Source organism: Abrus precatorius, unplaced genomic scaffold, assembly GCF_003935025.1.
Source record: "Abrus precatorius isolate BTA unplaced genomic scaffold, Abrus_2018 Scaffold11, whole genome shotgun sequence".
Classification (NCBI taxonomy): domain Eukaryota; kingdom Viridiplantae; phylum Streptophyta; class Magnoliopsida; order Fabales; family Fabaceae; genus Abrus; species Abrus precatorius.
Genome location: NW_020874303.1, coordinates 23,894,200 through 23,919,818, shown reverse-complemented (window position 1 = coordinate 23,919,818; position 25,619 = coordinate 23,894,200). Strand labels below are relative to the sequence as shown.

Below are 25,619 nucleotides of genomic sequence, written 5' to 3'. Positions count from 1 at the left end.
ATCAAAGCTTCTTCCAAGAATATGAGCGGTGAGTGTGAGTCCTCAGAGGAGAGTGGTTGGACTAAGTATTTTGATGATTTCCTTAACAACCATAACATTGATGATCACAAATGTTATGTGTCTTTCTCTGGAGCTGATCATAACACCTCCTCCTCCCTTGTTTCTGATGCTACTCCCTTGGTTGCTGCGAAAAAATTAAATGATAGCACACAAGCTAAGGAACATTGTAATGGATCGAGTCTCAAGAAGAGAAAGAAGATCAAAACAGCTTTGGTTGATGATGATTTGGAAGATACTGCAAGTTCTCCTATCAACAGCCCAAAGGTTCTTTATTTAATTTCCCTTATCTTATTTTCTTCTTCGTACATTGTATATTATTTCAAGTAGTGGAAGTTAAGTTATACATATTAATTAATTTTAATTCAATTATTGATCGATGATATTTTAGGTTTTATATGAGAACCAGTTATACCAGGCAAAACAGAAGGAAGAGATGGAGCTTTATCAGGTTAATTTGAGCAACTCAATTGACATTGATAATATATGCTTTTTTTTACTTAATTACTAACAACAGAATATTTCATTTACATCCAAAATAATCTCTTCTCTTTCTTTTGCTTACTACCTTTCCCTAGACTGAAAAGGTGTACTCATTAAGTCCATACATGCATGCTGATTGTGTGGAAGCTAGCGAATGATTTATGCATTTTTCAACAAACAAGTTGCGCTTTTGCTATGTTTTTGTAGGAAAATGGAAAAACCTCGGGAGAAAGAGATGAGAGGAAAGAGCTGTGTTTTAATGGGAGCGACAGTGACCACACAGAACTGACGAAGAAAGGGCTTTGCTTAGTTCCTTTGTCGATGATAGTGAGATATCTAGGTTGATTAGTTTCATGATAGCACCCGCCTTATATGTATTTCTCTCTCTTCATGAGCGCACAAGGATAAGCATATGCTAGACAGCTAGAGCATGTTGTATATAATGAATTGAATCATTATTTTCAAATTTCACTCTTCCCAGTAATTGAAACAAATGCAATTTGGATATATCATCAAGAAAAATATTATTTTTACAATGAATTTATTGTAACTCTTTTATGAATTAGAGGAATAGAAAGAGAAAAAATTATTAAATAAATGATATAATACAGAAAATTTTATTATAAAAATAATATAATTTTATATCAAGTCCTTTTTAATCAGTTTCCTATGGCCTTACATTACCAGTTTTATGTATGGAATCTGCTATGAAACAAGGACTATATAAACATAAGAAACGGCTGGAAAGTATACTACTATAAATAATAGAAATGTAGAAAAGAGGGAACAAGTATAAACAGATAGATATGCCAATTACATATTGTATAATTTTTTAATTTGTATATTCAAAGGTTAGAAATGCATTTAATTATATATTTTTAATAAAAAAAAATTATAACTGCGAACTGAATATTTTACACTACTTCTGAATATTTTATAAAAAGTTATTATTTATTTATTTCTTATTAAGTGTTATTAGGAAGAAGTTATAAAAAAAAAATATTATTTTATATAACTGCTAACTTTTATTCAGAGTGCTTAATCATTACGACCAATGATGTTATTCAGCGTGTATCCTCAAATAAATAAGCGTTAACGTGGATTGAGGAAATTAAAGTTTGTTTCTTTGTACTTTCACCGACGAATTTAATGTATTCATTGTCTTAGTTTAAGAAAGTGCCGTCTTAGAACGAAATAGTGAACAGGAAATAAAAGACCAATTATGAACATCTTGCTACAAATAAACCAAAAATAGCATTTGTTTTTAAACAAACGAAGTATAATCTATCGTTAGATATTACCATTTATGAAATTTCTTGGGAAACCTACATGTTATGGCGTATATCATTTTCAACATTTAGTAGCTAAAATATAAAAAGTGTAAACGGATTTCTGCATTTGATAGCTTATTAAGACACAATTATTTCAAATAGCGGTTACTCAGTTTACCGGAAGAGCACAACAACGTATTGATCCAGTATTTTAATATTTTGCACTTAATTTTGTTTTCTTCGCGATATTAAAAGTAAATTTTATCTAAAGTCGTACTCAATTTTTATTGGAACTAAGTTAATGTAATGACCAACTTTGAAAAGATATAAATTAAGATGTCATTAGATATTTAGCTAAATTTACTTTTAGTACAATAATTCAAATGAGAAAATTTAAAAACCAGGATATTTTGTCCGCAGTAGTTTGGATTATGATTAATTAGGCGACTTCTTTTTTTGCCTTCACAGTGATTTTGTGGTCCTATTCACTCATCTTGTATCCCAGTCCATGTTCAATTAATTTTCTGCAATCATTAGTTAGCATTAAAAGTCCTCTCAATAAAATTTCGACTATATTCCCTTCTTGACTAATTCCGTAGATGGCATAATTGGATGGAGAATTACACGAAAAGCACTCACAAAGGTGAGATTGTATTTCAGCTAAGGAAAAAATATTAATTGAAGTAACATCATCAAGCGTAGAAGAATCTTTTTTCTTATTTACATCAAGTGTAAATTTGACATACACCATTTAATGGTGTATATATCTACCCCATAAATTACAAGTTTTATTGAAATCAATTAATTTAACAAAATTGAGAAAAATATATTTTTAGTTATTGTAAATATAATTATATAGAATTGTAATCATTTATATTTTTATTAATTTCAATCCTTATAAAATTTAAAACTTTTAAAAGTAATTCTCATTATTGATGTGACGTAACTAAATTAATATTATCATTGAATAATAATACTAGAAACTATTTTAAAATAATTTAAAAACCATAAAAAATTCAACAAAACTAAAATTAAATTTAATCAAATTTATAGGAAAAATATATTAAAATTTACAAAAATTAATTTGATTCATTTAAAAACTGTTTAATATTTTATTATATAACGTAATTTATTGATATAGATAATTTGATAAATAAATAGATATAGATGCATGCTTACGCAACCATTTATTAACTATTAGGTAGGCTGCAGGTTTCTTAATTCCCAATGATTGTTGTTTGGCAAATAGTCAGCGTTCAAAACAAGGCTGAGCCCATGCAGAGGAAGGAACCCACGTTGTCACAATTTCTCACCCCAATCGAGCATCTTTATTTTTTTCTAGATATTTTTATCAAAATTATAATATTTTATATTATTTATGCATTAAATTCTATAATAATTTATTATTTTTAATAAAAACATTATCACACATATATTGTGTACTTTTGAAAACATGTTAAAGAAAAGTTTTATATCAATTTCGATGAATTAGTTCCTACATTTTCTAGCTTAGCCAGGTTTTATCCAACGCCCAACGACTCTATATTAATATATAAAAAAAATTACATATACCCAAGATGCTGGAGAATATAATCGATTTGAAAATAACTACCGACATACATGCACAAAGGGTTGAGCTCGATGTATAAGTAGGTATCATACAATTCCGAGTTCTGTAAGCTTCTTTCAACAGGAAAATGGATAAATATCAGTTAGTTTTATTATATTTTCTGTCTATATCAAATTCTATTATCAGTTAATTTTATTATATTATTTATCTATATTAAATTATTATAAATATATTTTCAGGATATAAAAAAATTATAAGATATTTTCTCATTGTTTATATTATATTCTATCTTTATGAGCCCATAATTCTTAATATAGTATTATAGAGCCTATATATCTATGGCTTTTGCAATCTCATCCACTCTTCAAAATTTCACAACACCCATCTTTATCAAATTGAATAATGAGAACTTTCTATTATGGCAGAAACAGGTGTTGGTCATGCGAGTTGAAACTTTAAAAATACATCCAAGGAAATGATATTCCAAAAAAATTTGTTTCTAAAGAAGATGAAGTCAGTGGCAAAATTCAAGAAACATTTCTTAACTATAACCAACAAGATCTTGTTGCATGGTTGTTAGCATCAATGTCCTCCTCAATTTTCACTAAAATGGTTGGTTTGGTAAACATTCATCAAATCTAAAAAAGACTGCAGACTTATTATGCATAACAAATAAGAGCCAAAGTTAAGAAATTAAAAGTTTAACTTAGAATGACCAAGAAAAATAAATCAATAAATGAATACCTATTGGAAATCAAAAGAATTGTAGATTCTCTTGCCCAATCTCTAATGAAGACCATATTGAATCTATTCTAGATGGGCTACATGAGGAGTTTGATTCCTTTGTCACCTCCATCACTTCTAAGTTAGACTCTTACTCAATTGATGACATTGAAGCCTTACTTCTAGTTCAAGAAGAAAGACTCAACAAACATAAGAAACAAGAGAGTGTATTAATTCAGGCAAACACTACATCTGGATCTTCTTTTTTTAATAAAATTGGTTCAAGCCGAGGCAAGACTGACTCTCAATCATTTAGGGGAGGTTATAACAATCGGGGAGATAGGAATAATTTCAAGGAGAACTTCAACAATAATCAATGTGGTAGATTTTTTAATGGCAAAGGAAATTGGGCTCTCAACAATCAACATACATGGAACCAATCCAGACCACAATATCAAATCTGTGGCAAACCAAGACACCTAGCTATAGATTGTTGGCATAGGTTCAATCAGGAATATCAAGGAGGACCCCAAGCTCACAATACTTAGTATAGTGCTCAATTTAATATGCAATATGATCAACACATGCTTGTCATTTCCTCCCTGTCATAGATCCTTTTTGGTACCCCAATAGTAGAGCCTCTCATCACATAACTCATGATAAAACCAACCTTTCTCTCAAGTCAGATTATCAAGGATCAAATTGTGTCAGAATAGGAAATAGTACATGTTTAAATATTAAGCATGTTGGACAATCAACATTTTATATTCCGTCTCCTTCTAAACGTGTCATACTAGATTAACTCTTGTATGTTTCCAGCATAACTAAAAATCTTCTCAGTGTTTCTAAATTTGCACATGATAACTATGTCTTTTTTGAATTTTATCCCACTTATTGTAATGTCAAAACTCAAGATACCAAGGAATTGGTTCTAGGCAGGCTTAAAGATGACCTATATGTCTTCTCTCGATTCCAACATGCTTCTCCCTATTCGACCTACAATTCCGCTAAGGATTCTCTTGTCAAGCCCATATATCTTTGGCATGCAAGATTGGGTCATCCGTCCCTCAGAGTGGTTAGAACTGTTATGCAACAATGTCGAGTTCCTTTTGCACATAGTTCTAATTCTCTTTTATGTCAAGCTTGTTGTACGGGAAAGTCACACCAACTTCCCTTTGATAATTCAAATTTTGTATACTCTTTCCCCTAGAATTAGTGTTTAGTGACATTTGGGGACCCTCCCCTATTTCCTTTTCTAGTGGAGCCAAATACTACATTGTCTTCGTAGATACTTATTCTAAGTATACCTGGATCTTTCTTTTAAATAATAAATCTCAAGCTTTCGATGCCTTTTTACAATTTAAAACCATTGTTGAATGCCAACTTGGAACCAAACTTAAAGCTTTCCAATCGGACAATGCTAAAGAATATTTAAAATTTAGTAAATACTTGAATAAACATGGAATCCGTCACAGATTTTCCTATCTCCATACACATCAACATAATGGCTCTCCAGAGAGAAAGCATAGACATATAACTGAAACAAGCTTAACCCTTCTTGCTGCAGCATCTTCACCACTTCATTTTTAGGGTGAAGCCTTCCTTACTGCCTCCACCCTTATCAACACTCTTCCCACACCTACCCTACATAATCTAAGCCCCTTTGAAACCCTTTATAAAAAACAACCTGATTACAAATTCTTGAGAACCTTTAAGTGTGCACGCTATCTCTTACTAAGTCCCTATAACCAACATAAACTAGACTTCAAGTCTTAAATGTGTCTTTTTTATGTATATAGTCCTCAACATAAGGATATATTTACTTAACTCCCTCAGGAAAAACATACATCTCTAAACATGTGACCTTTCATGAATATTTTTTTCTATATAAATTACCTGATAACCTCTTTCTACGAACTCCTAAATATTCATTAACTCATACTATATCTCCATCTCATATTTCTATTTTATAACTTGTTCCCTTGCATGTCCAACGTGATAATATTCCACCTGTCACTTTACCTATTGTGCTTGTTGAGAATAATGACTCTACTAATGCATATGTTGTCGCAAAGGCCATTCTTATTGCAGGTTCCCAAATTGAAGCTTCCCAAAATTATCATCCAATAACTTCAAGGGCTAAAACTAGTGTGTTTAAACCTAAGACTTATGCAGTTGCCATTGACTATGATCACAAGGTTAAACCAACCACAGTAAAAAAAACTTTATCCAAGCAAGAATGGTGTCAAGTAATGCAAAAGGAGTCCAATGCTCTAGTGCAAAATAATACGTGGTCTTTGACTAATCTTCCTAAAGGGCACAAAGCCATAGGTTGCAAATGAATTTTTAAATCCAAGTTTAATGCAGATGAAAATTTCCAAAGATATAAAGCACAATTAGTTGCTAAAGGATATCATCAAAGAGCAGGTCTTGATTTTACAAAGATTTTTAGCCCTGTTATAAAGCCAACAACAGTTAGAGTTGTACTCTCTCTAGTTCTTTCATCCAATTGGCCTATTCATCAAGTTGACATCAACAACACATTTTTACATGGTGATCTCTAAGAAAGTGTTTATATTAGCTAACCACCAGGCTTTACTAATGGTGACAAGACTAAGGTTTGCAAGCTAAACAAGGCACTCTATGACTTGAAACAAGCACCTTGATCCTGGTTCTCTAAACTCAGCATATGCCTCAAATAGATAAGATTTCAATCAGCAAAGAGTGACACTTCTTTGTTCATGAAGTTCACCCCTACATCCACAATGCTAGTTCTGGTTTATGTGGATGACATAATTGTTATTGGCAGTTTAACATTAGAAGTTCAACAACTTATCAACATGCTAAATAAACAATTTTCTCTCATGGACTTGGGCCCTCTCCATTACTTCTTGGGAGTAGAAGTTCAACATATACCCTTAGGTGGTCTCTTGCTTACTCAAACAAAATACATCTGAGAACTCTTAGAGAGAGCAAACATGGGTGATTCTAAACCACAACCTACTCCAATGGTAGCTGGTCTTAAACTTACATCAGTCCCTGATTCATCATATTATCGATCCATAGTAGGAGCATTACAATATCTGACAATCATAAGACTAGAACTCTCCTTCTCAGTAAATAAAGTATGTCAATTTATGCACTGCCCTCAAGAACATCATTGGAAGGCAGTAAAGAGAATCTTACAGTATTTACAAAGAAATGCATCTCATGGTTTACATGTAACCAAAAGTAGAGAAATGACAATTAAAAGTTTTTTGACTCAGACTGGAAAACTGACCCTAATAACAAAAAATCAACAACTGGATATGTGGTGTATCTAGGTCCTAATCCCATCTTATAAGCCTCTAAGAAGTAACAAGTTATCTCTAGAAGCAACACAGAAGTCAAATATCGAAGTATAGTAGCAGTTACTGCAGAGGTTTAGTGGATTAAGTCCTTACTATTAGAATTAAGGGTTCCTACTTCAACTCCTAAAGTCTATTGTGACAACCTTGGCGCAGTCATGCTAGCGGCTAATCCAGTTATGCATTCTAGGACGAAACATTTTGAGCTATATCTATACTTTGTTTGAGACAAAGTAATGAAAAATGAGCTTCATGTGATACATCTACCAGCTGAATATCAAGTGGCAGACCTCCACACTAAATCCATCTCTGCACCTCAGTTTTTACCATTTAAAAGCAAATTTAAGGTTACCAACATGAAAACCTTAAGTTCGAAGGGGAATGTCAAGGAAAAAAGATAACTACCAGTTAGTTTCATTATGTTATTTGTCTATATCAAGTTGTTATAGATGTATTTTCAGGATATAAAAAAATCATAAAATATTTTCTAATCATTTACATTTTGTTTTATCTCCGTGAGCTCATAATCCTTACTACAAAGCAAGGAGAAAAAGATTAAAAGGGAAATTTTTTCTTGATATGCATACTCAACTCTCCAAGGTGTTTTGCATTGATTTCACCTATGCTGATCTGCATTGATTTCTATTTTAAAAATTAACATTGATAAATTAAGTGATGTTTGTATTGCTTTTGGAATTCTATTAACACACTTTCAAAAGCCTATTTCGTGAGAAGTGTAAAAAATTTCCCTGTTTTCACAATGGAATCAAATAATGTCTACAAATAAAATCGACTTTGTCCTGTGTTCAAACAAATTCTGGATTTCGAAGAAAGAATTTGATGAGATCTTACGTTAATGGGTTAAAACAAATTAATGGTTACGTAAAAGAGTAAGCTTCAAGCTGTCCAATATTAGATCAGGTTCATACTAAAATTCTAATATAATATTCAAACAAACTCTCGAGAATTTCTAAGGAAGAATTTGACATCATAAAAAAGCATATTTTTGAGAAAGTCTCTCATGGCCCCTCGTCCAGATCATGCCATTTTTGGCTAATCAATGTCCCCTATGGCTAGAAAATAAGCCATGTTTTTTCATCCAAAAATAGAAATAATCTAGAGGGAAACCTTCGTTTTTCCATATATACACATTAAAAATGTGGCATCAAACATAATAATTATGCGGGAAGCAATGGCTCTATAATTTTATGAATGTGATTCACGAGAAGGTGTGTTTCTCGTTAGAAATTTGCAGAATGCAAAAGGGATTTGAGAAGGTAGGTAGAGGGCAGTGTCGGTGTTATTCAAAATTAATGTACGTTTAAAGTTTCTGCACGTTAAAGATGGTGTTAAACGAATAGAAAAAAAAAAAAAAAAAAAGATGGTGTTAAACGAACCGTCGTTTAAGACAGTTCAAAAATAAACCATTTGCGCATCCGGGGAATCGAACCCCGGTCAGTACCGTGGGAGGGTACTATGATACCACTACACCAGATGCGCTCCGTGAACTACTCTCATTTTATATAACTTAACTATCATGAAAAACATGTATTGCTCTCATATACATAATGTTGAGAATAATTTTTTTTTTACAAAATCAAGTCTATTATTTTATTATGACATTTTTAATCTTTAATTATCTTATTTATCTCATCAGTTAATTTTTATTTTTTTAATAATTTTAGTTAACTAAATATTGCAAATGTTGGATTATACCAAACCTATCAGAATAATGACTATTATAAGTTTTAATTAATTATTATGCAAAAAAAAAAAATTACATTTAAAGTAATAAAATATTACTTAGCATCAATAATAGTTCATTAAAAACAAAAAGTATTGAGTTTATTATTGATTAAAAATAAAAATTAAATGATTTTGGTTACAAAAATTTAGAAAGTAATCTTTCATATTAAAAGGAAAACAAATTAAATAAATTACACTGATTTTAATAAATTACTTCAATGAGTTTTAAAAGATTTTGTTTTAAAATTTAGTTTGATCATAAATATATAGGTTAAGCCAATTCTCTGAGCATTTGATATGTAGAGTCTACTTTCATGCAATTGGTATATGTAAAATATTTTTAAAAATTGTAGATATTATATCACGGATATGCATATATTTTTTCTTTTTTTTATGAAAATTTTGGATTTTTACTCTTTTCCATGAGAATTTTTTATTAGGTGATATGGTTAAAAACATTCATAGAAATGTTAACTTTTTGAAAACTTAAAAATCTTCCATCAAACATTCCCAAAAATTAAACCTTAGGTAACAAAACATGTCACATAAAATGGAACAAAAATATTATGAAAAATCACATCCTCGTACCTTTTGTATCATCCTTAACCCTTGTCACACAAGCCTTAAATTGAAAAGAGGTTTAGGTTTAAGTTTTTTTATTTTTATCTTAATCAATATATTACCAAAAAATTAAAATATAATTAGTTCAAGTCAAACTGAGTAGAGTCCATACATTATCGTTTCAGTAATGTGTGATTTTTACATTGATCATGAGATTCAATTTTTATGCGTTATAGTGTGATAAAATAATGCACAAAATTATTTCCACATATATACTATGCCAAAAGTATTTCCTTTTTTATAATGGAAAAAAGTTTATATAATTAAAAAATAAACATTTTATAACACGACTCAAATAAGCCTCACTTAGTGGTATTTAAGCAATTCTTCCTGTTGCTTTTACCAAATTTCCCTCTTGTATCATCAAATCATCACCCATTAATACAACACCAACATTTTTTGATTCCAAATTCAAAGTAATACTTATGGTACCCTCTTCAAATTCTACTAATTCACCCTTTATTACTTCATTAAGACTATAAATACGAGCAATATCATCCTCTACTTGAAGTACGATACTAATATTTACAATTTTTACTTCGGTATTATATTCCGTAACATATTTAAATTTAATAGTAATAATTAACCCATGTCTTATTTTCAGTTTTGTTTTTTCGTCAAAATGTCTTAAAAATATTCTGTCAACCCGTCTTAGTTTCAGTTTTTTGTTTTTGGTCAACAATCTTAATTTCAGTTGAAGTAGTGTCTAAACTTGATGCCTAAAATGTTGTGCATCGTTCCCTTTTCTTTTCTTTTCTTTTTTCAAAAATAAAAAATATTTGGAATAAGATTTTAGAAATAATATTATTAGAAATCTATCATTACTAATTATGTTTAGAACTTTTATACTTATTTGTTAAGAATGTTTAAATATAAGACAAAAAGTCTCTAAAAGCAAATAAATCTTCCTTCTTCCTCTCCATCATTGCTTGTCCATAATCCATTATCGATTTCGTAAGACATGGATAATTTTCATTAGAATAATTTATTTATGATTATGCTAATATTACACTTTGATTGTGTAAACAATTTTTAACTCGTGATTTCATGTAATTATTAGGTAAGGCACAGTTTCAGTTTTATTATTATATTACACTTGACATCTTTATTTACGATCTTATACTTGAATTAGTCTCTTGTACATTAAATATTTCTAAATTCTTAAATTATCAGGAATAAAAAAGAGATATAAACACCATTCATCATTCTCGAAATAAACAGGCAAGCATCAATTGCCTAACTTAAAATGAAGGGAATCTTTACGTTGGTTCATTTGATTATATATATAATTTAAAGTTATGTATAAGGGTTAAAAATATATATAACTACTGTATAATTTTATTTTTGTTTAAATGTTTTTATTTAAACTATACTTATTTAATTTATTATTTTTAAATTTTTATAAATTCATTATCTGATAGAAAAAGACAGAAGGCAATACATAAGAAATATAATATAGTTGAAGTAATTATTTATAATATTAAATAGATGTACAGGTAAAATAAAAAAATTAATATTGAATTTTTAAAATAATTTTTAAAAAAATGTATATATAATAATTTAAATGAAATGTTACTAAGTGGATTGACAAAATAAAAATAAAATGTTTTATTAAAATTATTGTTAATATAATTTTAAATGTTTTTTATTTCTAATTAGTATATAGTAGGACTATTTTTAATTTTTTCGACACAAAATTTTTTTAAAAAGGGTTTAATTAATTAGGTCCAATTAATGCTTTATATTTATATTTTTTAAGTTATATTTATTTGTTGTGGACCAAAAAGAAAAGTTATATTTTAATATACTTGCTATTAAAAATTTAATAGTTGCGCATGCTTAGTGAGAGAGAGATAGAGAGAGAGACAGAGCGCGGAGTTTTAGTTAATATTGAACGAAAAAACTAACAGTTGAAGAATATCTCCTTCTCCTTCGATCTATTACTACTACATTTGCATTACGCTCTCAAATCTCAAACCCTGAGATTTGAGCTTTCTTCATATCCCTTTCACTCTCATTTTCTTTTATTTTCCTTTTCATTTTCCCGTGAAACTCCACTTCTCTTTCAATCATGATATCTGCAAGCAAAATCAAATCCGTCGATTTTTACAGGTCAGGATCCCACTCTCTTCGCACATCATCTTTTTCCTCATTCGTGCATTTCGCATTTTTGGATCGATAACTACACATGTTCTATCAATGTGACTGCATCACCGACTTGCTTGTTCGCGTGCGAATATTCAGTTGCAATGCCAGTGTTTCTGTTAATTTGATCAGAAACGTGTGGTTATCGGATAATAATTAGTGTTCCTCTTTTTAGCTTGTTATTGGTTATTGTTAAACTATGTGATGTTTTGGACCTTTTGGTGGCCTCTGTGTTGTGTTGGACCTGTAATTCAATTTGCTTTGCTGCTGTTATGCGTTCGGTTTAAATGTTTGTGTATTTTTTATTAAGTTTTGTCGAGAATGATTTGAGAGAAATGTTCAACATAGGAGGACAATGATGCGGCATTTAATCAGTGGCTTTGTTCAAAATGAAGGGAAAACTATTAGTAAATGAAGGATTTGATTTTGATACTTTTTTCGGGGTGTGCACTAAGGTGGATTCCCCTAGCCAACAGTTGAATTTTTCATTTTGAGGTGTGAAGATCATCAAAGTTGGCTTTTATCCCTTGTAATAAAGGCTTTTCCATACACATGGCTAGGAATTGAACTCAGTTGTCATGTTTAACGAACTCAACTATCTGTCAACTGTATCGACCTTATTTATAAATTTAGTTTTGATACCTTACAGTATCAGTGAATCAGTGAACCATGTGCTACCGTCTATTTGAAAAAGTGTTGAAAGTTCTTACTGGAAATGGAAGCCTCATTTGCTATTGTGATGTGATACTTTCTTGTTTATTGAAAATGCTTAAGTTTTATACTGACAGTGGCAATTGATCAAATTTAAAATTGTAAAAGAAATGGTGGTATATGTTTCCCCTTACGGTATTTATTATAAGCAGTTTAACTGTTAATTATAAGTATTGAACATCTGATGCCTTGCGCATTTCCTTTTCTAAATTCACCTGCTATGTAGGAAAGCATAGATTTGAAGGGAGGTGTTTGAAATTGTAAAGGAGGACATGTTTATTTAGATTGAAAGAAGTTTTGAAAATTTAAAATGAAAAGTCAAGGACCTATTTGATTTGAGAAAAAGTTTTGCGTTTTTATTTCCTGTTTTCACTAATAGTTACAAAATTGTTATCGAATTTTCACTTTGTTTCTTGTTTCCAAAAAATTGTATAGAAAACAATGAAAATAACAAAACCTTGTTTTCAAAGATTTATATAGGAATAGTGATAACAAGATGTTATTTTATTGTTTCAAATACAAATCTTTGGAAACTGAAAATAAATTGAGAATAAGGTGGTATTTTTATAATTATTTGTGAAAACCGGAAATGAAAACAAAATGTTTTCTCAAACCAAATAGATGAGTGACATGTTATGCTTTGAAGAACAGTGGAGTAAGAAATTAAATCACTGAAGTAAAAGGCTCAAAATGAATATATACGGGTGGGTTTATGAATGCATGTGCATTATCTTTTTGCTTATAGATACATGTTTACCAGTTGTCTTCTGTCTACAGAAAAATCCCAAGAGATTTAACTGAGGCATCATTATCTGGAGCAGGGTTATCCATAGTTGCAGCTCTCTCCATGATGTTTTTATTTGGAATGGTCTGTAGCTTTTACAAACTTCTATTTATGTTTATGACACACAAAGGCTTTAACATATTATATATGCATGTGTTCTGGATTGATATCAGGTCCTATGCCTTTTATGCTTCAATTTGGTTTGATCAAATTTTATCATAATTGATTTTGATGTATATTATGCAACTGTGTTGCAGGAACTTAGTAATTATTTGTCTGTCAGCACCTCTACATCTGTGATTGTTGACCAGAGTTCTGATGGGGACTTTTTACGTATAGATTTCAATATCAGGTAGAAGCCTGAATAGGCATTGGCTATCTTTGTTTGGTGATGATGTTTATTGAAGATACTTTGCGATTGTATATACAAATTATTGGCAGCTTCATGGATTTCTCTACTTGAGCTTGGCATACTGCAAAGAACTTGGGCTGCATAATATTTGCTTTCTGTGGCTCTTGTTACCAAGAATGTGTAACTCTCTATTAAAGAATTTTTTGAACGTTACCTTAGGGGTTTGGTAACTTGTTCATCAAAATCTTGGTTAATTGTAGAAGAAAATTGTTTGTAACTTGACTTCTATTGGACAAACTATTTTCATCGAAGAAGAGGTTAAAATTTTCCTATTCTGTATTGATGGCACACTCCTTTCTTCCTTTCAAGCTTCTTTTCAAATTGGGAATGGGATGGGATGTTGAAAAACTAGAAACTCAATTTATCTTTGATATGTAGTGATGGTTTGTGAAATTGACATGAAAAAAAAGATTGCCATGGTGATAATTTTTGTTTTTCTTGTGTCATGATTTTTCTGAGTTTATATTCCTTGTTCAATTCATGTAGCAATTGTAGCTAGTTATGGTATTATTATTCTGACGTGTTCATATAATTTCATGGCCATTTTTAAGCTCTCCTTTTCTTTATCAATTGTTTGTTGCTGATGGCTCCAATTTATGTTGTAGTTTTCCTTCCCTCTCATGTGAGTTCGCGTCAGTTGATGTGAGTGATGTGCTGGGAACAGTAAGTTTCTGTCATTCCATTTGTTCCATCTGATCATCTATAGCAAAAAAAGATTTGTGCTTCTGGTTTAAGAAATCTTGCTTTTGTTTCTAAATACTTAAATGTGTCATATACTTCGTGAGTTGACTATAATGCAGGAAAACTGTCTTTAAGACAGATTAAACAATATTAATATCTCCATTTATTTATTATTTCCATTCATTTACTGTAACGAGGTCATAAAATCTTACTTTTAGCTCAATAATACCTACCAACGGAGATATTGGTTAAAACTGAGTAGCAGACTAAACATGAGGATATCCTATTCATATAAGGGTGCTTTTTTAAAATTTTGTTAATTCAGACCTTAGCAACCTGCTATTAACCACTACAAAATGCTGTTTATTGATTATTCTGGAAATTTCAGTGTTATTTTATAAGGCTACCTTTTGCCTTCAGAACATATATTCATTAATGGATTTTCAAAATTCTATATGCTGTATCATTTGTCGTAATCTGCCCATAAAGTGTGAAACCCAGGCCACTGAAATATAAGAAGCACTTGACATGGATTTCAAGCTTCTTTATGCACTATACTTTATGTTCCAAATGAAAGAATCCATATATTTGTTTATAGATTTTATGATTTCCTATGCTATAATCACTTATCTTGGTTCCTTGATATTTTATCAGTGTCCTTAATTTGTGACCTCTTGTTTTCAGAACAGGCTAAATCTAACAAAAACAGTTCGCAAGTTTTCCATCGATTCAAATTTAAGACCCACTGGAACTGAGTTCCATTCAGGACCAGCTTCTAACATCATTAAGCATGATGATGAAGTAAATGAAGAATCCGTTGAAGGTTCTGTTGTTCTCACGACACACAATTTTGATAAATATGTTCCTCAGTAAGTGGGTCAATCATGTGATTCATTCATTCGATTTTCGAGTTTCAGCTATTTGACAGTTGAATAGTTCTTTTCCCCTTCTTGCTCAAAATACACAATACTTTGGTATCATTTACACCGTTTTAAATAATATTTTGGCAGGTTTGCAGTTACAGTTGTTAATTTTTATGCTCCTTGGTGTTACTGGAGTCAACGCTTGGTAAATATTTTATCTTCATTTCTTGTTTTCTCATCACTTCAACAAATAAGGTTGTTCTTGATGTCTTTATTATGGTCTAAATACATTTACTTTTCTGTTTCTATTATCAACAACTTATTATCCTTAATAACAAACAAAGGTCCCCTATGGTAGAAACCATGTAGTAGGGGTAAAGATTGATATGAGTGCTTAGTGCAATGCAACTTCATCTACAAATACATTTTAATAGTGACTAATGCTATGTCACGATGCAGAAACTTAAATTATACAACATGCAAAGCGTATAGTGCATATCATCTGTCCATATATGATTAGATGAATGGTCAATTACTTAGTCATGACTCATGATGAAAGATAACTTGTACAAGTTTGTGTTTAATGGTTGGAGGTGTTTATATGACTCCTTCGTCTCTTTGCATTCAGAAACCGTCATGGGAGAAGGCAGCTAAAATACTAAAAGAGAGGTACTTTATTTTACTGTGTTCCTCTCATTTCCTAGAAATTACACTTTCAAAAGTCTACTCTGTTCTCTCTTGTGTAATTGGTAATTATCGTAGCATCACTTTACTAATTTGATGTCTTCTATGTACTATTGCATTTTTATGTAGATATGATCCAGAAATGGATGGCCGTATTATTTTGGGGAAGGTAGATTGCACTCAAGAAGGAGAGTTGTGCCGGAGGTACCCTTTTTTAAGGATTCAGTTTGTTACTTTCAGCTGATTTGGTTATGTCCTTTCCATAAGCTCTCCATTGCATTTAAGTTTTCTATCCTTTATAATTTTAGTCTTTGAATCGTATAAACCATCTTGAAAATTTTTACTTTGGATAGTAGTACTGAGATAAAATAATTATAAAGGCAGTGACATTGATGAACTTGGATTGGCAAAAACAATGACTAGACTTAACCTTTGTTTTGAAAATAAAAGACAGGAAACAAAACAGGGGATAAGTTCCTTGTCACCCAGTCTTGTCCTAGAGTTTCAAAATCACGTTTAGTTATTAGAGAAAAAAAAAAAAAAAAGCACTGATTCTTCAGTTTTACCATTATTAAAACGTACTTTTCATACATTGGTCTCCCACATCACTTGTTAGTTATTACTTTGAGGCAATTAAATCCATGGGATGGATATTTCAAAATGGATACATGATGCTAGAAATATGATAAGAGTAACTCTTTACCTTAAAAAACATAAAAAACGGGAGTAATTGAACTTTATTAAACATTAAAATGAAATACAACAATAATCAAATCTAGTAAATAATGTCGATTACATGGATCACACGATACCATTGACCTCGATTAAAAATTAAAATCTCAGAAATCTAGCTAAGTAAAAGATATCTTTTTAATAATTTAATTAATTTTTTTTAGGTTTCTTCCGATCCTTTTTTATTAAACTCAAAGTCATATAAATTATTCTCATCACTAGTATCTCTAAAGGTCTTTTCTGCACATAACCAAATTATTCTAGACAATTTTTAGTTATCTTTTTTACTATAAGTGTTACTCAAATATTTCACGTATATTATTGTTTCTTATCATGTCTTTTATTGACCACACATCCACATTAATATTCTCATCTTCGTTACTCTCATTTTCTTCTCATATTATTTCTTTAAAGCTTAGTATTCACTACTATATACGATAATTAATCATATTGTAGTATAGTAAATTTTTTTTTTCACCTTGATAAGTACTACAATCACAAATTACCTCTTTTTTTTCAAATTAACCACTTAATTTATATTGTATAAGTAATATCATTATTAATTTATTTATCATTCTGTTTAATTGATCTCAAGTATCGGGACTTAAAAATTTGTAGTATAATATCAAATATAAGAAAGAGCATTTGAAACTTAAAAACTATGCATTGTCACAAATTTTATTATATATATATATATATATATATATATATATATAGGTGGAGATGGGCTTTAAACATATTAGTTGGGCATGATTGAAAGTGCATGTTCTTAATTGTAACTTGATATTTCCTTTTGTCATTTTTGCTAATTGTTCTACTGTTTTCTCATTTTCCGTCTATGATTGTCTTTTTGCTATTAATCTTTGTATCTCATTATAAATATCCAGGCATCATATACAAGGGTATCCTTCAATTCGTGTCTTTCGTAAAGGAAGTGATGTCAGGTATTGTAAGCTTGTTTATATGCTTAATTAATTACTTTTTTTTTTCATGAGAAGGATATATAGTTTTTTTTCCTGTAAAAAAAAGTAATGGAAATGGTCCTCGAAATCATCTTAAATGGAATAGTGGTCAAAGACCAATAGCAATGAAAGAAGCAGTGGGAGAGGGTGTGAGGATGCAAGTATTTGAATTGGTAGATCCACTTAATATCCAAAGAAAGATCATATGGAATATTGGATGTGAGTCCTGACCTATGAAGTAGTAATGGAAGGTAACTTAGAGATGCTACTGATACTTTTCCTCCATGAACATCGCAGTGCATCATTTAGTCAGCAGGCAATGTCAATTCTATTTCTATAAGTGATTCTCCCTTGTTATTTCTATGTTTCTCAATTACTTTTGAAAATCCTGAGTTTTCTTAAAATGTACATCCAGAATATTGAAGGTCTTTGCTCTGTGATTGGGTTTTCAAAGTTTTGGATCTCTGATCATATCTAATCTTTTGAATCTTTACCTTATTTCAGAAATGACCATGGACATCATGATCACGAGTCCTATTATGGAGATCGTGACACAGAGAGCCTAGTCAAGGTACACATTATATTATATTAGCATAAGAGTCTACTTAATACTTTTAAATGTAATTGAACATCACTTCATACCATTATAGTGAAAAATGCCTCATATGAAGTATCTACACTGCAGACAATGGAGACTTTAGCAGCATCTCTCCCAGTAGGAACTCAGAAGTTAGCTTTGGAAGATATATCCAATGCTACAACGAATACAAAAAGACCAGCACCATCAGCAGGGGGATGTAGAATTGAAGGATACGTGCGTGTCAAGAAGGTAAACTCCCACATGGATAAAATTAACGTTCTACTGTAATGCAGAAAAACTCCTTCATTGCTTCCTAGTTTCCAGATTTGAGGATGAACTAAGATTCCTTACATTGCTCTGGAAATAACAGATACATTTGGTTCCTAGCTTGTTTTTAAATTATCTTTTATTTTCGATAGAAGCTTTAGTTGTTAATATTAAAATAACAAATAAGTTGTATAGGGGGGATATGATCTTTTTATTTTCTTCCTCATATTTTAAATGTTATGCTGAAATATAAGCTATTTTTCACTCTGCAGGTTCCTGGAAACTTGATAATCTCAGCTAGATCTGATGCCCATTCCTTTGATGCTTCTCAAATGAACATGTCACATGTCATAAACCATTTATCTTTTGGAAGGAAAGTGTCACCTAGGGTCATGAGTGATGTGAAGCGCTTGATACCCTACGTCGGTAGCAGCCATGACAGGCTGAATGGTCGGTCATTCATCAATACACGTGATTTAGGAGCAAATGTTACTGTAAGTTAATATTGAACGTAAGAACTTCTAGTTTAGTAACTTTTTTACTTGAGAATATGACTTTTTATGGTTGGCATTAGCATGTTTGATTATTAATGGACAAGTTATATTGACCTGCATCTGCAAGAGTAAGATGCAAAAGATACAATGAATGTTCAGGGCGGGAGGACATTTTGTTCATCTTTGAGACTATTACCTTATAGTCCTTTATGAACTGCATTCCAGCTTTTTGATAATGTTCTTTCTTTCTGTATGGATGCTGATGATAACTATAGAAAGATGAGCATCCCCAATGCTTGGAGATTTATTATTATTAAAATGTCATACATTTGTTTAAGATATCTATGGCTGCAGATGGAGCATTACCTTCAGATTGTTAAAACAGAGGTGATAACTAGAAAAGATTATAAATTAGTTGAGGAGTATGAGTACACAGCGCACAGCAGTGTGGCACAAAGTTTACACATTCCTGTTGCGAAGTTCCATCTAGAGCTCTCTCCTATGCAGGTCTGGTTATGGAGATTATAGATTTGAATAAGTTTCCACTCCTTTTTCATTCTTTTTGGTTCAGTTGTTTATTTTTGTTTATTTTTGCGAGCAGGTCTTAATAACGGAAAACCAGAGGTCTTTCTCGCACTTTATTACAAATGTCTGTGCGATTATTGGGGGTGTTTTCACGGTTTGTATATCAGATATTGTGGTTCAGTACTTGTATTGTCCACTATTTTTATGGTTGACTAGTCTTCTCTGTGGTTTCAGGTAGCTGGAATCATGGACTCAATTTTGCACAACACTCTTAGAATGCTGAGAAAAATTGAGCTTGGCAAAAATTTTTGATAGATAGTCGGGAATTTTTTTTATATCGTAGGGCTCTTGATTGCGCTAGATCCACTTTAGAGAGGTTTTTTTTGGCAGGGATTGTTATCTATAGATACACTTCAAGCATAAAAATGTAACTTTTTTAGGTTTTATTTCGGTCGTAGATTGCGAGTTCCATAAATGCGTCTTGTATTTGCCCTCCACTAAATTTTTTTACTTTGGTTATGGTTGAGAAAAAAAAAATGGGAGTAAAGTGATTAAATGGTGACTTTTTGAGTGCGCTCGTTGCACGTCAGTCTTCTGTGGGATTCATTCAAATTACTCTTGTCATAAAGTATTTCATGTTAAGGTGTGTATAAATAAGGCTTCAATTTATGTAGCGCCTAAATGAATGTTTTTTGTTTCAATAATTTTTATAACTATTTTAATTTTAGAATAATAATTTTATTTTACTAGTTTATAAAAAAAAAACATTAAAATATTTCATTATTTCATTTATCAATCTAACCATTAATTATATAAATAATTACACAATTTAGATGTTCACAAATATATAATTCAATATAACCATTCATTTATATTGTAAATAACTTATCATACTTTAATATAAAAGTAAGACAGTGAAATATCAATTAATTTTTGAATTATGTGAATTTTTATAGATTTAATCTACCTTATCATGATAACTTTAAATTTAATAATTAGATTAATAAAATTTATTTTTAATAAAAAGTTATTATATATATATATATATATATCTGTTTATTAAGTTTAAAATTTTATATTATTTGATCTTCTTACTTACCCAAATTATTGGTAAGCTGTTAATATCAAATTTGTAAATTTTATATTAACTTATTTGAATAATAAGTTTAATTTTAAGTTTAAGCTTTTTTAGTTAGTTAAGGAAACGAATTTGCATTAATATTTTAATGAATCGAATTCAAATATTTGATTAATAATTCAATTCATTTACATCTCTATTTATATCATCTTTCATGTTTTCTTATTTGATATATATTATATAAACTTGGTTACATATGGTATATAAGAGGCGGAGAGGAGAGCACATCATAAGGAGAACCAAAAAAGTGGCGAAAGTTCAGATGTAAGATCTTACGACGACAGATATAGCTTTATAACCTCGTCAATAGGTTAACTTCTACTTCAGTGGATAACTAAGTTAAGCACCGTAATTGGAAATGTCAAGCACATTTACTAACTCTATCACTGATCATAAAAATGGGCTTTATTTTTTTCATGTTCAGCTATACAATACAATAATATTCTTGCAATCGTCAAGGAAGAAGCACTCAAATACATACGTATATATATTGTCAGCTTATTTCTCAGTTCTCTCAAACAAATATCAAACGGCATTCCAACTTTGGACCAAAGGCCCAGTTCGACAAAGCTAAACTCAAACTATAGGAATCCATGAAATAATTAAACAAACGAATTTGTAGAAAATAAAATAAAAAACTAAAATGTTATAATCAATCACTCATATTATATATATATCCACTTAGAAAGGAAAAACTAGAACCGAAGCAATGAATGCTCCAACATAACCAGCAAAGGAAACCAAGATTGAAGAAGCAGCATTAGGAGGAGGAGGAGGAGGTTGACTAACAGGAGGTGGAGTTGGGTTTGTCATCTCAGTTGAAGGTGGAGAAGGAGCCTCTTGCTGTGCAGGTGCTGGAGTCACCACTGGAGATGGAACCTGTTGTTGAGTAGGTGCTGGTGGAGGAGCTAATGACTCAGTTGTGAATGAAGGTAAAGGTGAAGGAGAAGGAGAAGAAGCAGTGTTTGTTTGGTTGGTGTTTGAGTTTCTGTTGTTCCTATCTGAAAGCACAATCACTACTAGTTTCTCATTTTTAAGACAGTTGTTTTTGTTTCCACTTATGAAGAAGTGAGGCCCCGACTGGTTGAGTTTGATCACAGTGTGGCCATCAGAGAATTTTTCAGAATATGCATCGGTGTTGCAACTGCCATAGTCCTGGCTAGTTACTTGAATTACTGAGTCTTGGCCAGAAGGGTAATTGAACACTGCAATTGGCATATGTGTAAATTTATATATATAACTCCACTTTTTTGTTAATAAATAGCTGAATAATTTTTTTAATTAAAAGGATTGATTGTATCATTTTACTTATGGAAATTTTTAACATTCTAGTTTGGAAAGTGTTCGGCACAAACACAATGTTTCCATCCTTTCTTATTAAACTTTGATCATGTAAAAGTAAAAAGTTTCTTATTCTTATAAGAAAAAGGATATATATATATATATATATATATATATTTGCTTTAATAATAATTAATTTAAAAGTCATACTTATTGAATATTTTAGTTGATTAATAATATAAAAAAAGTTTACGTTGAAATTAATTATTTTTTATTTAATTCATAACTCTGATTTATATCATATCAATGATATATGATAGAACTATAGATATATTGTAACGATAAATAATTTCATAAATTCAACTAAAAATATGTCATTTAATTTAGAGCTAGTTAAAATAGTCACACTTCTTTTCCCTTGGCTTTGATAAAAGTTAAAAACCAATGAAGATATATATAATATATGGTTGAGATTGAATAAGAACTCACCTAGGGAGTCTCCTATTTGAAATCGGCTCTTTTCTGCCCACTGGTTGTAAGGGTTGGAATTGGGGTCACTTGGCACACTCCAACCCTTTTGTCCTCCAACTATGAATTGATAGGCATCACTTTCGTGCAACAACAGCAAGAGACAGAACAAGCCTAAGACATGAACTACTTCATTAGACCTTAACATGATTGCAGCCATTGGAGAGGATCAATGAGGAACTGAAAAGGGGCAAGAGGGTATTGCAACCAAAATGATGGAAATGTTGAAGCTAGATGGATGCAATAAATTGGACCATCATAGGGGGTTTTGTAGGTAGCAAATGCATGGAAATTTTGCAAACTGTGGCAGGGAAGTTTTTGAAACTTTTTCTTATTCTCTCCTCTGCTTGGGTTACTTTGATTATGGAGCAAAGCATATGTTCTCTTTCATTAGTCTCTTTTGAATATTTCATTTTTCATATAAGAACTTGGTGCATTTGTTTATGCTTTGCTTATTGGCTTTCTTTCTTTTGTGAATAAAAATTCAAGAGAGGAGGTTGTCTTTTTTTCAATGTCAACAACATAAGTTACACTTTTGATCAAATTAATAGTTTAGTAATTTTATTTTTATATTTTAGTTGATTTCTTTTTTTTTTTCTCTATTTTTGTTTTATAACTTCAAAAAAAAAAAAAAAACTCTCAATTTAACTATCCAAACTTATATGTTCTAATGGTTTTTCAAAATTTTCGTTATCAAAATTTAATCACTCGAAAATTTCAATTATTATCATAATAGCATTTTAAATATTTAATTTGTTATCAAAATAGTTTTTTAAATATCTAAAATTTTATCACATTAATAAGGGAAAATCCTAATAATATTTATGAAAGATTAAAATGCTTTTTAATTTAAATTAATGACAGATTAAATCTGTATTTGTTTTCTTACTCATTATTATAAATTTTCTTCTGAAAAATGAGAGTACAAATAACATCTGTCCGAAAAATCATAACAAGAATAAGACCCTATTGTGTTAAAGAAGCTTTTTCGACTTCAACTGTTATAAGAATATTAATAATATATTAATAATTACTGAGATGCTTTTCTCTTGGCAGCAATAATGTTTAATTATGTGTGTCCATTCCTTTTTGGTGCCTTTCCTACACACGTGCTAGTCTGATAGATGAACACTATGCAAGCATTTTCATATACTTTCTACTTGTTTTACGTATACGAGATACTCCCTTTTAAAAATTATTAAATTAATATAATTTTTTAAAAATTATCAAATTAATATAATTTTTTAAAATTTGTTATAAATAAAGTGAATCGTATGAGTTATCTTATTCTTTTATGCAAATAAATATGTGATTATTTTAAACTGTTAGCTAAAATTGTAAAAAGTTACGTTAAAAATTATCACAAATTTATTCACGTGAAAAATAAAATAAATAAATTATATTGATAACATATGCTTACTTTATTTTGATATATATTTAAAAAATACACCAATTTAATAATTTTAAAAAGGAATTACTCCATTTATGTGAAAAACCAGCATTTTTAAATTTCATGAATTCTTTAATCGGCAGATATCAACAAATGCACCTGGATACAAAGCAATGAAGTGTGCCATTTCAGCATTTTCTATGAGATCAGAGTTCGGAGCCATGAGATATGCAGTACATTAACCCTTTTTTTTATTAAATTTTTAATACTTTATAAAAATAAAAAATTATTTTATTTAATATCTTAAAATATAATATTTAATATTTTATTTATTTTATATAAGATTATTAATAGAAATATGTTATAGTATGATTTAAATTTACTCTTAATTCATGTTTTTAACATAATGAAAAATTAATATTTCAAGTAGTATTTTAATTTCTATATTTAGAATACCTTTAAAAAAATAATTTTAATAATAAATCTAAATCATCAATATGAAAAACACATAATACTCATTAAATCTAATAACCAATCATTAATTATAAATATAATTTATTTAAAATAAGAATGCAAAATTTTAAAAATTAATAATACATTTTTATTAAAAAAATATTATAAACTTATTATTTATATATATATATATATATATATATATATATATAATGAAAAAATTTGGAGTCCCACATAGGCATTTCAATTTTTATGCTCTTATATTTTAAAGATAAAAATTATGGCATTTTTGTCCATTATTTGAGTATGAAACTAATTTATTTCCAATTTCCAAAGAAAAGTATTTGCTCTGAATTGTAAGTAGCATACTTTAAGTGATTCATCACGTAAAATTCAATTTTTAATTTGAACCACTTCTCATGCTAATGCTAATAAACTCCTCATTCTGTTCTTAGAGCTTGCTCAGCAGACTTTGCTCAAGACTAAGTCTCACTCATGACTAAAAAATGACCAAGTCTCACTCATGTTCCATATATATAACACCCACTATATAATAAAGTAACTGAAAAGTGTATCTTTTGGTAAAAGATTATCATTTGAAATAAATAACCACCACCAATAAAACATAACTTTAAATTTTTCTACAACATTGTTACTCATCAAATAAATAAAAATATTAAATTATTTTATTTTAAAATATTAAGTATATTTTATTTATAAAACGTTAAAAAGATTACTCAAAAGAATAGACAGAAGAATATAGTATTATTAAAAAATTATTAATATTAATTTTTTTAATTAGTTTTAAGAACATAAAAACAGTAAATTTTACTATATTAAAGATAACTAAATATAATAAATATTTTTAATATAATTTTTATGATTAATTACTGAAATTTAACTTTAATAACTAAGATTAAAAGGTAAAAAAAAAAGAAGAAATAGATTACATTCAAAGATTTAATAAAATTTCATTTAATAATTTGTTTAATCTTAACAAGATTCTTAAGCTTATACAATAATAAAATATCATGTTTTTTTCTTAATTATTTATTACATAACTCATCATGCAATTATATAAATGAAAAGAGTTCAGATAATATATAAAAAAAATAGTATCATAAAATTTAGTTAAAAAAAGAACAGCAGAAAAGAGAAAAAGAACAGTGGG

General features: G+C 29.6%; 3 protein-coding genes and 1 non-coding gene across 6 annotated transcripts; 2 read left to right on the top strand and 2 right to left on the bottom strand.

The window, feature by feature from the left end:
* LOC113856540 (vascular-related unknown protein 1-like) lies at positions 1-893 on the top strand. Its single transcript, XM_027488394.1, has 3 exons — positions 1-324; positions 449-508; positions 748-893. Exons 1-3 carry the CDS (start codon positions 22-24, stop codon positions 883-885), a joined length of 501 nt encoding a protein of 166 aa, XP_027344195.1. The 5' UTR covers positions 1-21; the 3' UTR covers positions 886-893.
* Positions 894-8,880: 7,987 nt separating this feature from the next.
* Positions 8,881-8,951, bottom strand: TRNAG-CCC. Its single transcript has one exon. It is a non-coding gene; the product is annotated as a tRNA-Gly (tRNA).
* Positions 8,952-11,778: 2,827 nt separating this feature from the next.
* Positions 11,779-20,265, top strand: LOC113855330 (protein disulfide-isomerase 5-4-like). 3 transcript variants are annotated; one of them, XM_027486934.1, is made up of 15 exons: positions 11,779-11,930; positions 13,452-13,542; positions 13,716-13,810; positions 14,476-14,533; positions 15,236-15,420; positions 15,562-15,619; positions 16,043-16,083; positions 16,228-16,302; positions 17,718-17,774; positions 18,297-18,363; positions 18,478-18,621; positions 18,912-19,133; positions 19,488-19,640; positions 19,735-19,812; positions 19,893-20,265. In XM_027486934.1, exons 1-15 carry the CDS (start codon positions 11,890-11,892, stop codon positions 19,968-19,970), a joined length of 1,443 nt encoding a protein of 480 aa, XP_027342735.1. In that variant the 5' UTR covers positions 11,779-11,889; the 3' UTR covers positions 19,971-20,265. The 3 variants fall into 3 exon arrangements, with proteins under 3 accessions (XP_027342735.1, XP_027342734.1, XP_027342733.1); XM_027486933.1 differs by having other exon boundaries at positions 16,228-16,323; positions 19,893-19,970; XM_027486932.1 differs by having other exon boundaries at positions 19,735-19,921.
* A 1,212-nt stretch (positions 20,266-21,477) lies between these two features.
* Positions 21,478-22,823, bottom strand: LOC113856099 (early nodulin-like protein 3). Its single transcript, XM_027487769.1, has 2 exons — positions 22,567-22,823; positions 21,478-22,001 (listed from the first exon to the last, which is right to left on the bottom strand). Exons 1-2 carry the CDS (start codon positions 22,763-22,765, stop codon positions 21,478-21,480), a joined length of 723 nt encoding a protein of 240 aa, XP_027343570.1. The 5' UTR covers positions 22,766-22,823.
* Between the last annotated feature and the right edge of the window lie 2,796 nt (positions 22,824-25,619).